Below are 19,143 nucleotides of genomic sequence, written 5' to 3'. Positions count from 1 at the left end.
TTCATGAATACTTAAACGAGATATTAATGACTTTGAATGTGTAATTTTTTTAGACATACTAAAAAATAAAGTAAAACACATAAACTAAAATGAAGGGACTAGAATTTTTTTAATCAAAACGGACTCTTAAGATCACTCGAAAGATTACAACCATCAAGAAACACAAACATTGTTAAAAGGAGCTAATAGCAATTTGTATAATGCATATATAGCTATAACAATTGTATACCTTCTTCTAGAATTTACTGGACATATTTCTAATATCAGTACACAATTGTTGCAATGATAAACTATCGTTGTTTTAGATTCTCATTTTCAACGAATTTATGGTCTGTAAAACCGTTGTCACATGCAAGAAAGTTATTAATAGCCGCGAACAATAATTCGAATACATCAACACACAGAGGCGGATCTAGGATTTGAAGGTGGCGGGTGCCACAATTTTTTTCAATGTACATCTTGTTAGGAACGTGTATTTGGGTTAAGTCCATCTCTTTTTAGTTTATTCGGGTCAACTTAATAGGTTTTTTTTTATTTGCAAATATGAAAATTACATCTCAAAAATAAAAAAACGAACATAATTAGCATCTTAAATAAGGAATCACACTCATTAACACCCATTAACAACGAAAGTAAAATCAACATTTTCACCGAGGAACTTGCATCTCTTATGTATATTAAAAAATGAATTTGCACAAGTAAAATAACATCTTCAATAAGGGAATTACACCAATCAAAATAAGAAAAATAATAGAAAAACTCTTCAATATGTAAATACACCCCATAAGTAAATGTAGAATTAGATAAACTATAAGTTCTCAACAATAAATCATAAATTTCATGTTTTTTCTAAGCAGTGCTTACGAAGTTTCCATCACAACTTATATGTCCACTTTTACTTGTAAGTTATATAGTTTGAAAACCCAAGACATAATTTATCATTTTATACCTATTTTACCCTTATTAGTAAGTACTCTAATTCATTTCTCATTTTATTTATTACTTATTAAGAGTGTCCCAAGTCAAATATAGACAAGTAAACATGGACGGAGAGAGTAATAAACAAAAGAAATTATTAAAAAAAAAATGAATTTTGATCTCAATCCAAAATTCCCATTGAAACCCAAGTTTTTCGATTTAAATACTCAGAGATTTGAGATTAAGAGAAATGCTTAATTTAAGGGATTTTGAAGTTTCTATTTGTGTGTTCTCGCTAAAGATCACAGATAAAATAATAGAAAAGAGGAAAGACAATATAAATAGAAAATTGGGAGGGCCGAAAAGGGAATTACTAGTACAAAGGAAGTAAAAAGCGCAAAGAAAAACGGGAATCGGAAAATATTAAAGATATATTCAAACTTATGTCTACCAGCCGTGACACCTTTGTCTAATTTACGACTGGGGGTGGCAGGATCAAATATTTAACCTAATTTAAGCAAATTACAACATAAGTATATAAAAAAATTATTAATCGAGGGGGTGCCATGCCACCCCCACCCCAAAGGGTGGATCCACCCCTGCATCAACAGTATTTTCCCCCCTAAAAGCTTGCTTCCCCATAATAATATGCATGGATGCATGCGAACGTATAAGATGTCATGCAATTCCTGTACACGCTCTTTAGCGTTGGGTTTGTCCCATTGGCACCAAGAGACAACAACATATCTTTCGTTGATTTCACGAGTGTGTTAGTCATATTGAACGTGATCCCGCCAAGGGTAAAAAGATCCCCGGTTTTACTATTGAGGATCTGATCATATAAGTTTCTCGCACAAAGGAGGATGCGAGTGTGGTTGCAAACTTTCACTAATTAAATCTCCCTTCACAATTGAAAATGGACAAAAGAACAAACACAAGAAATGAGGTAATAGTGAAAGAAGAAGCCATTTAGTTTTTTTTTTTCGTATACTTAATTTGCTCACAACTTATGCAAATGTTATGATGAAGTGACCCCTATTTATATTGAAGAAAAGAACGGGAAAATGGAAAAATTTATTAATTACATGCTTATCTTACAATCTCATTAATTATGGATTATACCAATGAATGCAGATTTCGATTATTTCAACAGTTAAACCTCTCCGCAACGGCAGCCCTTGTTGAGATATTTTTTGATTGATATAGCGAAATGTTATTATAGAGAACAAATAAGATAACCTAACATGAAAAATCAGTTTCAAAGAAAATTTGTCCATTATAATGAAATATTGTTTTAGAGGAGGGTGTTATAATTTGAGAGGTATGACTGTACCTGAATTTAATCAATAAAAGTATCTATATCCAATCAATAAATGTAGTAAGAAGAAAAAGAAACAAAGAGAAATTCAAAATTCAAATGATTAATGAAACTTGTAATGACTCCTATACTTTTTTATTATATTGGGTTACGGCCTAATTAATACTGCTCTAAATGCTCCCCTTGACTCTGTATTTGGAGTTTTAGACATTTCGTTCTATTATATTACGTATCTAGTTGTACTTGTCGATATGTTTTGGCTTCGACCTACTTATACGAATTTAGTCAATTAAGCATTGATGATTTATTTGGTTAAGTTAATATATGTTGCGAATGTTGATAAGAGAATAATTAAATTTTATTCCCTCGACGGGATAGACAAGAAATTCTATAATTATTTGTAAGTAATAAAAAAATGCATAGTCAAACTAAAATATAGACTCACATAATTAATATTACTTGCTTGATGGAAATTAAAGAAAATCCAGGGACAAAAAGTAATTGTGTCATTTGACACACAGTGACGTCCTCGTCACAAATTAACATGACAAGAGTTTATTTCCTTTTCTTTTTTAACCTACAGATAAGAGAAAATTTAAGTGTACTGATACAGTGCGTTCGAAAGTTATACTACTCGCCTGATTCATATTAAGTGTCCACTTAACTTTTTTTTTTTTATTCAAAATTAATATTCACTTACATAATCAAGAAAGAAATAACGTTAGTTTTTCCACATTTTCCCTTGTTAAGCGCTAACTGACCAGATCCTAATGTGTGAAGTTAATCGTAATATGTAAATTTTAGTTAAGGGTAGTTTAGTCAAAATATCTATGCGTTTCTAGAAGTTAGTATTTTCCTAAGTGATGTGCTAAAACCCCATTCGCACAAATGCACTATTTTGGGGGTTTGAACCTAGAATCTCTGGTTTTGATAGATCGGTGAATAAGGATACTTTGGCCCACAAATTTTCATTAAATGAGAAGTAGGAACAAAATTACAGACCGGCGATTTAAGGGCAAAAATTAAAGATTAGTCCATATGAAGGGCAATCCGCGCAATTTTTTGAAACTAAGTTGACACTTATATTGAGCCGAAGGGATAAGTCCCCAGATCAAATCCTAATTATGTTATTTTCAATATATTGTTCTGAATTTCCTTATATAAATACTTGTCGCGAGTAAAGAACAATTCTAAAGTTTCAAATAAAATAATACGAGTTGTAACGTGCATTACGTAATAGCTTAATTACTCCAAGATACCTTTAGCCGGTCTCACATCTTCGCATCCTCTACATAGTCATCTCAATAACTTTGATTTTTCTACGGATTTTCATGAAAAGTTCACTACTAAAAAAACTGCTTTTCCCGACCTCAAAAAAATGGCTATTTCCGACCTCATGAGGTCGGTTTTGGCCAGAAACCGACCTCAAAACCGACCTCAAATTCAGGTCGGAATATAGTGGGTCGGAATTATTACCGACCTCATGAGGTCGCAAAAAACCGACCTCATGAGGTCGGTAAAGTTTTTTAGCCGACCATTAATTAATTAAAATACCGACCTCATGAGGTCGGTAAAGTTTTTTAGCCGGATTTTAATTAATTAAGATACCGACCTCATTAGGTCGGTAAATTATATTAATTATATAATCATATGATTTTACCGACCTCTCGAGGTCGGTAATTTATATGAATATATGATATATTTTTCCAAAAAACCGACCTCATGAGGTCGGTATTTTAATTATATGTTGAATAATTTTGCAGAATACCGACCTCATGAGGTCGGTAATTTGCAATTTCTGGGAAAATTTTCCAGAAAAACGACCTCATGAGGTCGGTAATTAGCCATATCTTAAATAATTTTGCATATTACCGACCTCATGAGGTCGGTAATTTGTAATTTGTGGGAAATTTTTCCAGAAAACCGACCTCATGAGGTCGATAATCAACACTTTCTGGGTAAACTTTGCCCATTACCGACCTCATGAGGTCGGTATTCTGCAAAAAAAAATGTAGCACCTAGCTGTTATTCCAGCTGCCTCCCTGTCAAGATGAAAATAATTTTACTTTCAACTAAAACGAGCCCAAATAGCTGCCAACAATACACCAAACTACTATAAATACATAAAACAATAAGATACTATTACAACACATATATTACAACGACCAAAACATCAAATTCAATTCAAAACTACTTCAAAGTTGAATAAAAACGTCAATCAAACATTCACAAGAGACATTAATTAAGCTACTTCAACCTTCGCAAACATCAAAACAACATTAAACTACTTCAACATTGGTAAACATCCACAAAACATTAAGTTAGTTTACAACATTTGACTACTTTACCCCTCGCAAATCCACAAATTCACCATAACATTAACATTCAAACATGCCTTTCTGTGTTTGACACGTGAGTCTCATCATCATCCGCACCACTACATTGAGTATGGGGGTTACGAGCATCATCGGGACACGAGGGAATCCCCCTCAAAGCTAGTAATGCGTCTAATTGGGCCCTCATACAGTCAAACTGCATGTCTCTCTGCCTCTCCCTTTCCTCTGAGGCCTGTAGCTGGCTAGATAGCTCAGCAATCTTTTGCTCCATGGCCATAGCACTCACTCTATCGAACGACTCAGTATTGGAAGAATGTAGGCCTTCCAAGGGCGACCGGTATTGACGAAATGCACGATGTGGCATTCCGTAAGCTGTGCCAAACCTAGTGGGACTACCAACACTCTCAAGCCACCTTTCCTCCATTTGTTCTTGTGTCAGCTGCGTGTTGGGTGGCTGAGTACGAAGAAACTCTGCCTTTGACTGTTGAACCCGATTCTGAAATAAAAAGGTAACATTAGCAACCAACTTAAACCTCACATTCAATAGAAAAAGCTATCAAACATTTAGTAAACAACCAAAATAGAACATGGTTCAAATCAATAATACTATGAAGATAGATTATGCAAAGAGACTGCTGTCCATCTGCATATTAGAGGTAGAACAAGGAGGAAACGTAAAGAAAATGATGTAGTTTGACAATCGGATGCAACCTAGCAAGCTGATAGAATTTATCTATGTATTGTCTTAGCTAGGTGTAGTCACTAGTTTTTTTTTTTTTGGTAACTGGTTGCCAATTGCTTGTTTAATTTACTGATCTGATTCTTCAAGTGTTTTAACACTAACAATATATTAATCTAGCAGATACATAAAAATTTGGTGTAGCTTGTTTACTTACTAATTTGATTCTTCCAAGTGCATGTGTCATTATTTTTTACACTATACAGTGAACTTTATATCTGGCCTTGTGTATTTATCATATAATTTGTTATAATTAACTTATTATAAATTAAATATCTTACACCATAAACAGTAAACGCAAAAATACTTTCAATCAAGATGCACCTTTCTTTCCCTGTACTGTGTATGTACTTCTTTAGCATGAAGTGTTGCGCTGCTTATTGCTACTTCCAAATTGCTACATAAATATGTTTTCTAAGCGGAGTATTAAGGGTCAATGGATATTCAAACATATAGTCAAACCAGAAAAACAATCTAAATGAGAAAAATTAAGGGATAAGGGATGGCTATACATACAGTGAAACCGAACTGGATTGGACTCAAAGCAACAATCATAACACAAGCACGAACTGAGATTGTACAATCATAACAACAGAAAGGTACTAAGTTTATTTTCATCCCCATACCAACCAAGAAAGTGCAGACTGCATAACGGAAACTTCAGTCTCTTGAATTACTACAGATTTAAGTTAACAAGAATGATGTTAAAGACTCAACCTTTTAGCCAAATTGATCCCTTTTACCACTAAAACAGAAAAGCAAAACACTTCATTCTCATTCAATCTTATCATCTTTAAGAAAAAATGCATCTTATATTCAAACATATAATAAAAGCAGAGAAAATAATTTGAATGAGACTTCAATCTCTAGAATTACTACAGATTTAGGTAACAATAATGCCAATAAAGACTCAACCTTTTATCCAAATTGATCCCCCACTAAACAAGAAAGATAAAACACTTCAATTTTATTCAAACTTTTATCAACAGATATTCAAACATATAGTCAAAGCAGAGAAAAGAATAGAATTATTACAGATTTAGGTCACAAAATGCCAACAAAAACTCAATCTTTTATCCAAATTGATCCCTTTTACCACTAAAAAAGAAAACCAAAACACTTCATTCTCATAAAACACATCATCATTAAGACAAATTGCAGCTTGTCAACAGATATTCAAGCATATAGTCAAACCATAAGAAACAATCCGAATTAGAAAATTTAAGGGGAAAAGAATGGTTACAGTGAAACCAAACTGAATCGGACCCAAGGCAACAATCATAACACAAGCAAGAACTGAGATTGAACAATCATAACAAAAGAAAGGTACAAAGTTTATTTCCATTCCCATACCAATCAAAATTAATGAACATTAATGAACCACCATTCATTAACGTTGCACATGACATGATCAACTTGATTGAAGGTCCGACTCTGGTTTCAGTTGCTTAATTTCCTAGCAGCGAAGGATTTCCTAGACTCAATAAGATTACACTCATAGGAACCACAGATGCTAAATTATGGATTCGCTTCTGGCTTTACCTGTCTTATTGACAAATTGCCAATGCAATGCCTTCCCATATCAGTAAGCAGCAGAGGAAAAAAGGGCTTTTGAGCACAATGAGGATACCGCATTGTTTTCCTTTCAATTTCTGATGAAGACAAAACAGTTTTATACTAGGAGTACTAGCTTCCTGGATTCTTTCGAAAAATATTGTTTCTCAAAACTTAACCAACATTTTCATAAGGTATACCATCGACTTGCAATGCGTAATACATGTATCATAATTTTCTTCAGTGGATCTATTATTGAAACATCACTATAACTTGAATCTTGTAAAGCCAAAAATAAAGATCAAGCATAAAAATGAGATAGGAGCCGGATCCCCGTTTCGTAGTCTAACAAACAAAATATGAAAAATAAAAAGAAGCTTACGTAGGTCTGCTTAGCCCGTTCGTCACACCAGTCATCTGGATCATTAGTGTTTGCCTTCTTCTTCACGTGAGTGATCTAGAACGCCTCATCTTGAGGCACTGGCGTCCCCCGTTTTAGTTCCTGCAAAAGAATAAGTAAATGATAAGACTAAAAGAAAATAAAGTAAATTCACAATCCTTCAAGTAGAGTTAATGTAGACTTGCCAGCTTCCTCCTCACGGCCTCTTGACTCATAGCCCCACTAGTGTGTAGGGAGCCACCCTTCGTCGAATTTCTAGCCTTCTTCCCTATGTCACTCAGTTGTAAGAATCTTTCATTAGTTGCCTAGTAATGAAGTAGCTTGTTATAGTTTTCAGGAAGGATCCACCCAGTCTTCTTGTTAGATTGACGAACCCTTCCTAACATGTCACATAGTAAGCACTGATCTTTCTTCTTGAAGTTTTGAGCCATCTGCGTCTCATGTTCCGGGCGCCAGACACATTTGTCCTGCAACGAAAAGTAAATGAGTTTATTAATAAGGAATCGATCAATATAAGTGGATTGTGTAAATAAAAATAAGCATATACCTTAAAGGCAAAATAGATTTGTCTCTGGCGATTTGGTGACATCTGGCCCCAAGTAGGTGAGTCTTTAAATAGTTTTTGTATGTCTTCTGTAAGGAGAGATGAAGCTTTGTCCGGTAACCAACTATCAAAAATATAAAATTAAACACTTAGTAAAGCTTCTTTAATCATTTTTCTTTGAAGAAAATATATGTTAATCAGCCCTAGGCATCATGCCTAGTGGACTTTATGAAAAACTAAAAATATGAAGAAAAACAAAATTACCCGTATCCCACAGGCTCGACGATGAGTCGCCATGATGAGTCATAAGATTCAAGCTGTGGAGCACTTACACCTCCAGGTAAGTCATTCGCAGCAGGAGCGTCAGGCACAGAACTACTTGCTCGAAGGTCAGGACCTGTAATCTCGTACTGTTCCGTAGATGATGAAGAGTGATGTGATGCAGTCGGACTGGGAGTGGCCGTAGGAGTACCACTAGACGAAGCCCGCTGAGACCCGGAAGTATACCGAGTGAAGCCCTGTGGGGTAGCATAACCTGGTGTGGACATCATCGAGGGGCTCTGGGGAGGCACCTCAGTAAAGCCCTGGCGTGGAGCCATATAGGGCCGATCAAATCTATACGGAGGTGGAAGACTATATGCAATGCCATTCATGAGGGGATCATGAGGCAATGGAGCGCCGCGTGGTGGGAGACATGGCGACGGGCTTCTATCTCTAATCGCAAGGTTTTCTGGTGGTCTCCGAGGAACCGCTGTCTCTTTATCCTTCTTTGTTTTCTTACCCCTCTTTTCACCTGCCATCTACACAATAATATATGTAAGTATCGCAAATATAAATTAATAGAAAAGGGACAGTAACATGGCAGTAACATTTTAAGAGACTAAATCTTCAAGTTATCTTTCATGTTAAACACTTAAACCTTCATATTTTATCCTACAGAGTTACATTTTCGAACCTTAAATATTACTCACATTTTTTCCCTTTTGTAATTCTGTACTGTGTTGTTTTTAGAGGTGAGAAGGCATTTTGCATCACTGATTGCAGATACAAAGAAATGATGTTGGAACAGCTTAACTGCAGCAACAACAAAAGGATTTAAGTGGTTCTGATGCCCTTAATGTTTCAGCTTTTATGATAGGACTTAAGTCTTATCCTTTAGTTAAAATCTCCTTCTCTTTCATATAAGGCTACTTAATTATACTTTAACATGTACCAGGTCCTTAACTGTAAGAATGAGACAAATACACAGGCAGATATACATATAGCTCTCATGCAGACAATAACTCAAAGAAATGAATGAAAGATACTGCAGAATCCATGCTTTTGATTTCAATGAAATCATGGACAAATGGATGTACAAGAAATTCAGATGGTTTTAAATGGATTTATTGATTTCAGCACTCATTCATAATCAACATTTATAACTTAAGACTCCTACTCAGTCAAAAGTGCAACAAAGTAGCTCAGGCAATTTATTGGCATTTTGCTACTGCAGATGCTGGCATTTAGTTGCCATTTTGCTACTGCAGAAGCCTCAGGAATCTTAACCTCAATTGTCAAGAACATGTTATTTTCTGTACATCTGCAGGTTGTAGTTTGCATATGAATTATCAAATGAACAGCTTAACTGCTTACATTTTAGACAGACTGAGCAGATATATTCATAAGCAGATACTTTACATAACTATGCTTTTCAGTTAAATTTGAGAGAAAAAGGATTGAAATGGTTCTGATGCCCTTAAAGTTTCAGCTTTTATGATAGGATTGAAATGGTTCTGTGGAGGTCCTTTGTTCTGGGAAATGCATCTAATGAAGGTGGAAAGTGACAGTACATATTACTCAGGATAACCAAAAGGAAAATCTAACATCCAACTCAGATTTGGATCCACTGAATGTAGTGAATCATCTAGGAGTTCCAACTAATATAATGGTCCTTTTGTTGTACCTGATCACATCCTTCGTCAAAAACTAAAATATGTTTGGTAGTTTTCAGACTTTAAACACTTTACAATCTTATGGACATTAATTTGCAATGACTGACAAGAGTGGTTGCAAAGAAGCTATGTTGTCATGTCACAGAGAAACTCTTAGATTCTAGAATCTAACTATAACTTTTAACGAACTATTTGTGAAGGAAGTTTTATTTCCAGTTAACTAATAGATAGATATTTTTACCTCTAAAACAAACAGTAGATATACTTGCTTTGTCCATGTTGCATCTAATTCTTCAATGGAATCTGTTTCTTAAAGTTTAATGCTTAGTGCAACTTCTTGGACATTTCTTCTCTGCAAAAGCTAGAGTGAACTAATAAACTTTTTGCCAATGTCATTTCAGGAACAAGACATGATCTTTTAAAATTCAGTATGAGGTGATGATGGACTAGGAAGTGATTTTTTTATATTTATGGGTAAATTTTTAAGCAGGACTAGTCAAACAACATGAAAAAAGATTACAACTAGTAAAAGACATGAATAAGCAACCAAAGTACCCCTAGCTACTGCAAGTACATCAGGAATTTAACAAACCACCTGCAAGTCCATAGCAAATTCATGGAACTCAAATCCATATAATCTCAAAGTCATGCAAAAAGCAGAACCAATGCAGCTGAAATGCAGCAATAGCAAACTGTATGTAGAGGTAGTTTTTAAAGCTCCAAATGTGTATCAGAAATACTACATTTTTCAGCCTTCTCAAAATCAGTACCAGTGTAAATATTAGATACTTTCAGAAGGAGAAAAATATTTCTCATGAAAAGGTACTATGGGTCAAGCAAGTGATTGACCCTTTCCCAAATCTCCTCCAAGATGTCTTTAAAAGACCTTCCCTGTCTAGTTAAGTGGCTTTCAACCTTATATCATGTAATCATGTCCTTTTATTACTTTTTTTTCAATCACAGATTAGATAACATTAGGCAGTTCACAAATCAAACAGTCAAATTGTTTCCCCTTTTCATTCTTAAAGACTGTTTACCCCTATTTCATTTCTTTATACTCCTCTTACTTAGATTGCTATCATGAAACTTCTTTCCATCTGTTTCTATCTTTTGTGCCCAGACAGTTAAAAACAAATTATCATCACTACTATACCAATTGCCTTATACACACAGAATAGCAGAGAAGACAGTTATGTTATAGAGTGAGGTTTTAGTCTAGGTTGTTTAGAACTTGAGCAAATAAAAAAAAAGGTCATATTGCATCTTTTCCCTTTTCTTCTTTCAATATTTCAAACTCTCAAATCTGGCATTCATGACCTTTTACCAAATTCAGACTCGCATATGGATGAAAGTAGTCAGAGATTCAAAAGCAAGATATCAACCCTCTACTCTCCTTGCCTTATTACTTCATTCTTTAAGTAAAACCAATCAATAAGGCTGTGTTAGCAAAGAGTCACAAATAAGAGAAGCAGACCTCTTTTTAACATTATTCTCATTCCATTTTCTATTCTGTACTCTTTTTAGCTTTAGCATGACTGGGTGGTGAAGTTGGCAGTTAATTCACTAGTCATTTTCTCCTATTGCTCTTATTTTCTCATTAAGTTCTACATACTTAGGCAGATAAACTACTACTAGATATGAGCTTGTGACATAGACTATTGAGTCAAGTTATGAATGCCAGGTGCACAAGCAGACAAGTTCACACAAGTAAGACAATTTGAGCAGACCAGGGAAAACAGGATTGGAACTTTAAGCATCATGTGCCACATGCACAAGCAGACAAGTTCACACAAGGTAAAACAACTTTGAGCAGACCAAGAAAAACATGATTGATATTTAAGTATCCTGTTCTCAACAGCTTCTACGACTTCTGCCATGGATCATGGACACTCAGCATTCATATATCACAAATCACAATTGATCACACACAACCTACTCCAAGTGATAATACCAATACAATCATAGTCATGGACAAAACAAGCAAACCACAAATCTAAAGGGGGCAATGATCCCGATTCACCTTTTATTCCATTATCAGGCAGCAAACAACAAATAGACTGGTCTTTTTCTATTTTATTTCAAGTGTAGGACTGTTTTAAAGGAAAGAAGCAATGAGTCACTTCACCATCACAGTTAAAGATTTAATACCACAGATGCATGTTCCTAGCTGAACTTCCTTCATTCATTAAATCTTAGGGAAAAAAAAAGGATAATACCACAGATCATGTCCAGAGACATAGGTTAAATTTCAACAGTCCAACAAACCTTTTTTTTTTGTTTTTGCCAATGTCATTTCAGGAACAAGACATGATCTTTTAAAATTCAGTATGAGGTGATGATGGACTAGGAAGTGATTTTTTGTTTTTATGGGTAAATTTTTAAGCAGGACTAGTCAAACAACATGAAAAAAGATTACAACTAGTAAAAGACATGAATAAGCAACCAAAGTACCCCTAGCTACTGCAAGTACATCAGGAATTTAACAAACCACCTGCAAGTCCATAGCAAATTCATGGAACTCAAATCCATATAATCTCAAAGTCATGCAAAAAGTAGAACCAATGCAGCTGATCAAATGCAGCAATAGCAAATTGTATGTAGAGGTAGTTTTTAAAGCTCCAAATGTGTATCAGAAATACTACATTTTTCAGCCTTCTCAAAATCAGTACCAGTGTAAATATTAGATACTTTCAGAAGGAGAAAAATATTTCTCATTTTTTCTGAATAAGGCATGGTCAGAATATGCAGGTTGTAGTTTGCATATGAACAACAGATTCATATACACAGATATACCAGTAGTATACATGGTACACAAATATGTTAGTTTTCCTCAATAGGATTAGTAAGGTAAAATTCTACAAAAGGGAAAAAAGCATAAAACGTACCACTACACCGTCAAGATGGTCAAGTGCATTACCCCTCTTAGATCTCTAAAATGCCGAAATGGCTCAAAGAATGTCTTCGTTGAGGTATCTGAAAGGAAATAAAAGAGAAAGAAACAACATAAGGATGCTTTTAAGAGGCTAAGGAGGAAGAATAAAGACGCACAAAAATGTAATTTCATAAAAGTTGCCAATTTCAAAACACTGATAGTATTCGAAAATCGAGTAATAAAGCTAAACCATTCCAGATAGAACCTATAAATAGGAAGTAAACAATCAGCTACTAATTTTAAACATGTAAAGAAAATATGTAAGTCTTAAAAAAATACTTACTAATTGCTATTAATCCTCATCCCCATCCCCATCTGCCTCCTCTGACCATTCTTCCTCATCAGTTGTTTCATTTCCATTATTACATTCGTTCACCTCTGCATTAATATCTTTTGCATTTATTTCTTCCAATATGTGTTCTGCATGCTCTAAATCATCTTCTAACTCATTGTCAACTATTTGGTGAACAACTGATATGTCGTCATCCTGGAACGCAACAGGCAACACATTCTCCACTTCCACTCGACCCACAGGCTTGACTTTAATTACCACCCACCAAGCAGACTTATCTGGATGCAAGGGATAAGGAGCATAGTACACTTGTCTAACATTTTGTGCAATAATGAAAGGATCATAAGCCGCATACTCCCTCGTGTGATTTACTTCTATGATGTTATACTGCTTGAGTACCCTTGTACCTCTATTTGGGGTTGGATCAAACCACTTGCACCGAAAAAGTACAATTCTTTTTTTCCCACCACCAGAATATTCCAGTTCTAGGATCTCCTTAATTACACCATAATAATCGACCCCGACTTGGTTTCCATTGCCACCTTTAACCCAAACCCCGTTGTTGTTAGTTTTTGTATGCTTAGATCGTTCTTCGGTAGTAAATTTAAAACCATTTACCACATATTTGTCCATAGAATAGACCATACCGGTTCCCCAGGATATGTCCTTTAAAAGTTGGTCATGGTAACCATACTCTGTACTGTAAACCTATTAGTAGTTAAGAAATAGTAAGTTAGCAATAATATAATGCGCACTTTTTAAATTATATTAGCTTTGTGAAAAGGCTTTAACACTTACATAATTGTTAAACCACTTCCCAAACTGGTCGTACACTTTTTCAATGCCATTTAGATGCACAAAGTAGTTGTTCGACAAAATGGAGTTTGAGTTAGTTGTTATGCTTTGTACTTGGATATTTAGTGCAAAATAATAATAACTTACTCATAACATCGTTGAACTTCCGGGAAATTTAGCAAGACATGTATCGATGCAGATTTAGACTCCATATCATTAAATTGTCTTGTACGTTTTTTTGAACCTGAGCCCGGTTGATTGAAGATTGATATTGGCTTCGCTAAAGCATCATTCTCACCTCCTTCATAATGCCGATTGGGTCTGTTTCGCAAGCATGACACATCATTCCCAAAGTAGTAAGAACAGAAATGAGTTGTTTCCTTAGCAAGGTAGGCTTCGCAAATTGATCCTTCAACTCTATGTTTCTGCTTGATACCCCGTTTAGACTTGCCAATAGTTCTGCATAATATTATTTTAAGCATGATTTTTTTAAAATAAATTAGTAGACAGAAATTTGCAAAAATTTACACCTATTACCTCTCGAAGGGATACATCCAACGACAATGAACTGGGCCTCCGAGTCGTGCTTCCTCCGCAAGGTGAATTGGAAGATGTTCCATCACGTCGAAGAACCCCGGTGGAAGAATTTTCTCCAACTTACTTGTTATTACAGGAATATTCTGATGCATCCGATCCAGGTTGTCTACCCTCAACGTACTGGAACACAAGTCTTTGAAGAACAAACTAATTTCTGTCATAGGCTTCCAAATTCGGGCAGGCAAGCTACTAAATGCAATGGGGAGTAAAGTTTCCATGAAAACATGACAATCATGGCTTTTCATCCCATGTAATTTCCCTTGAGCCATATCAACACGTTTTTCCAAATTTGATGCATACCCATCAGGCATCTTCAAGTTCTTAACCCATTCACAAATCTTTCGCTTATGATCCATTGTGAATGAATAACTAGCCTTAGGCTTGAAGACCCCATTCCCTTTGTCCTGCAACCATAACTCTTTACGCATACAATATTCCTGTAAGTCCAATCTTGCCTTTGGATTATCTTTTGTCTTGCCCTTGACATCCATTACTGTATTGAATAAATTATCAAAGTAATTTTTTTCAATGTGCATAACATCAAGATTATGCCGGAGATGATTATCCTTCCAATATGGTAACTCCCAAAATATGCTCTGTTTGGTCCAATTATGTGCAAGCCCATACCCATCGAACTTGTACGGTGGTTCTTCAGTAACTTTTGGAAAGTTCTCAACCCTCTCCCAAATTTCCTCTCCTGAAAGTCTTTGAGGTGGATAGTTTCGTTCAATTTTGTTCTTCCTAAATCCATTTTTCATACTCCTAAACTCATGATCCAGTGGCAAGAACTGACGGTGACAATCAAACCATGAATTTCTTTTGCCATGCTTTAAAGTGAACGATTTAGTATTCTCCATGCAGTAAGGACAGGCTAACTTTCCAGCAGTCATCCACCCAGACAACATCCCGTAGGCAGGAAAATCATTAATAGTCCACATTAAAGTGGCCCGCAAATTAAAATTCCGCTTAAGAGAAACGTCAAACGTCTCAACCCCTTCAACCCACAACATTTTCAACTCATCAATCAAAGGTTGCAAGTATACATCAATCAAAACTTTTGGATTACGTGGGCCAGGAATGATGCAAGTAAGGAATATATATGGACTAGTCATACACAACTCAGGCGGAAGATTATATGGTGTTAAAAAAACAGGCCAGCAAGAATATGGTGCAGCAGAAACAGAATGTGGAGTGAATCCATCGGAACATAAACCCAACCTAATGTTTCATGGTTCAGCCGCAAAGTCTGGATATGTTGTGTCAAAATGTTTCCAAGCCTCTCCGTCTGATGGATGACACATAACACCAGGCGGCCTTCTATTTTCACTGTGCCATCTCATATGAGGAGCGGAGCTATTTGATGCGTACAACCTCTTTAACCTTGGTGTAAGAGGTAAGTAATGCATCGCCTTAACGACAACCCTCTTCCCGCTACGAGTCCGCTTAAAACGAGCTCTTCCACAAAACTTACAAGATTCTAGACCTTCGTCATCCTTATAGTATAACATGCATCCATTTTCACAACAATCAATTCTCATCGACGAGAGTCCTAACTTAGACACTAGTCTCTTTGCCTTATAGTAATTTTCAGGTATCTCTAAATTCGGGTCAACTAATTCATGTATAAGGCCAATCACAGCATCCATTGCACCTTGAGGAACATTCCAATCTGCTTTGATGCTTAATAATCTAACAACAATAGACAATTGAGAGTGGGGACTACCGTCATATAAAGGCTGACTAGCCTTTTTCAACTGTTCAAAAAAACGACTAGCTTCTTCATTTGGAGCTTCTTCACCATGGTTACCGGATTCAAAATCAGAATGCATCCCATAAGCATCTTGAACCATGTCGTGCATTCTAGAATTTTGGACATTAGGTTCCACCGACCTACTACTTTCACCAACAACAAAGTCTTGAAATCTACCAAAACTACTATTCATTTCTCCATGACTAGTCCACACTGTATAATCTTTTTGAAAGCCGTCTTTATAGAGATGAAGCCTAACAATCTCTGGATTCTCGTAATTCCTACATTGACATTTCACACAAGGGCACCTAACCAAGCCATGACTTAGAAAAGTTTCAAGTGTCATTGCATAGCCAACAAAAGCATCGACACCGTCTACAAATTCTTGCCTCATCCCCCCTCGGTTTTCGTTTGTCCTATTATACATCCAATTACGAGATTCCATCTACACAAATAACACCAAATTTGAAATTGTTACGGAACAAATTCAATGTTTAATTTAATTCAATATTCAAAACCCAAATCACCAGTTGCCCTAATTAGCAAATTAATGATGCCATCATGCCCCAAATAAAGTTGTACAAAACAATGGAAGACAAAAGACAGCAACATAACAATTACGGTGTTTCTAATTCCAAATTACATGATAAAAGACAGCAACATAACAATTACGGTGTTTCCAATTCCAAGTTACGTGACGAAAGATAGCAAGATAACAGTTACAGTGTTTCTAATTCCAAATTACATTAAGCATCAATTCAACAATTAAAATAGAGAAAGCACATTTTGAGATAGGAAAATACACACCAGAAAGTTTAAGGAGGTTGTCTACTAATTAAGCGTCAAAGCTGTCAATAGAGGCAGCAGCACAATGATCTCCTAAATCAAGCATAAACAACTTCAGCTGAAATGGCAACTAAAATAAGGGAAAGACTGGGTCAATTCCAGCCAAGGCTTTAACATTTTAGTAAGAGTTAACAAAAAAAGGGGAAGTAACTTTGGGAATTAAAATGAGAAAGGAAATTAGTGAATCAAAAGGAGAAATTAGGGCTTACCTAGAAGATGGAAAATGAAGGTGGAGAGCAATGGAAGAAGAGAAGGGCGGGAGACATGGTGACGTCGCCGGAGTTAGTCTAGGGTTAGTGAGAGAGGGGGCGAGAACAGTGACAAGAGAGAAGCAGAGAAATGGGAACGAATTGGGTCTGGGTGTATTTTAGTTGAAAATAATACCGACCTCATGAGGTCGGTATACTTAATAAGTTTATTTTTATTTAAAATATTACCGACCTCGTGAGGTCGGTATTATTTTAAATTAAAAATAAAGTTATAATATTTATCAGGAAATAAATTCCCGACCTAGTGAGGTCGGTATATTATTTGTTCAAATTTTGGTGCAATATTACCGACCTCATGAGGTCGGTTTATTTTAAAAAAAAAATTAAAAAAAAAATATTACGAATTTACCGACCTCATGAGGTCGGTTTTTTTCCGACCTCAACTGAGGTCGGGAAAAGCAGTTTTTTTAGTAGTGGTTAGGAAGTAGAATGTTTGATCAAATGCTAATTTTTAAGAACTTTACAGAAGATGACTAGTAACAAGAAATGAACATAAAACATAAAGAGCTAGTAGTTCAACTTATGTTATATATAAGCTAGCTCTCACAAAATTATAAAAAATTTATAGGTTCATGGTCTAGAGTTTGGCAGATATAACAATAATAGCATAACAATATTGTTGCAACGATAAACTAGCTCGTTTTAGCTTCTCATCTTCTGCAACTAATTTTTCTATAAAGCCAATATCACATGAACGTAGCTCAATGATTGAATTTGTCAGAAAATCGAGTTTAAAATGCCCTTCTGCGTTTCGTCTACTCGTATCTGCATAAGAATAATACAACGAACACGAAGAGTATAGTTCCTTCAGTGTCGCATTTTTTGCGCTATCATGGAGAGACTTCACCAAAATAGTTGTTGACGTGATAAGGTCTGACGTCTTGTTGAACACGATCGTGCCTAAGGTTTCAAGATTAGCGGTTTTGCAACGAGGATCTGCTCGTAAAGGTTTCTCGCACAGAGGAGGAAGGGGTGTCTTGACACAAATATCGCCAATTAAATCTCCCTTCACAATTGTACGTGTGAAGAGGATGGAGAGAAGAAAATATGTCAAAAATGAGGTGGTGATCAAAGAAGAAGCCATTTAATTTCTTTGATTATTTTGCTCATAAAATTATAAGCAAAGATTACCATTGAGCCACCCCTGTTTATATTAGAGGAAAAAAGAGAAAAATATATGGTGAATTTAGTACAAGCTCATCTTATAATCAGATTAATATATGTAATTAATTTTGTCACAATAAAAGTACCTAGATTTCTAGCAATAAATGTAGTAAAAAGAAACAGAGAAAAAACAAATTTTCAAATTTCAAATGGTCAATGAAAGATTTAATGATCTTTTCTGCAAATTAATTCACTGCCTCAAGTAAAAATTAAATGATCTTAAACTAAATTGAAAATAAGTAGAAGTAAGAATAGGCATTCATAATTAATCGAATTGGATACAAGAAAAATTCCAAACTTGATCTTTTTGGTTGGTGGCTATAATTTCTTATGAATGATGCAACACAAACATAAAATTGAAGCTTAATATAAACTTTTACATTACCTTTAATAGTTAAGGATTTCCACTGAAGTTATACATCTTAATTATCCTCCTCTCACACTTCAGCCACGTAGCTTATGAAAGACCTTAAGACATGTACTATTTAGTTTTTTTTTCAATGTATCTAAGGGGAAAAACATCAACTATCACTTTTTTGCGACTTTTACATTCCCAACTATCAGTTGTTTATTTTTTGAACTATGTTGAGTAGGCTAACTAACAGTTGTTCCCTTTACGTTTATTGGTTCAGCCAATTACTTTTGAGTGCCAGTTGATGATTTGTTTCCTTTTTTGTGTTCATGCAAAGTATAAACGTTAGAATACTTGCCCAGTTAATTGGATTATGTTCTCCAATATTATTTCTATTCTGATG

General features: G+C 35.3%; 1 protein-coding gene across 1 annotated transcript; it reads right to left on the bottom strand.

Annotated features, from left to right (window-relative positions):
* Window positions 1-15,585: 15,585 nt before the first annotated feature.
* Window positions 15,586-16,554, bottom strand: LOC132602776 (uncharacterized). The gene has a single exon (XM_060315546.1). The coding sequence runs from the start codon at window positions 16,552-16,554 to the stop codon at window positions 15,586-15,588; it is 969 nt and encodes a 322-aa protein (XP_060171529.1).
* Window positions 16,555-19,143: the final 2,589 nt, after the last annotated feature.

The sequence above is a fragment of the Lycium barbarum genome, chromosome 7, assembly GCF_019175385.1.
Source record: "Lycium barbarum isolate Lr01 chromosome 7, ASM1917538v2, whole genome shotgun sequence".
Lineage (NCBI taxonomy): Eukaryota > Viridiplantae > Streptophyta > Magnoliopsida > Solanales > Solanaceae > Lycium > Lycium barbarum.
Note: the sequence above shows the minus strand (reverse complement) of the source record. Positions and strands in the feature narration are given on the sequence as shown.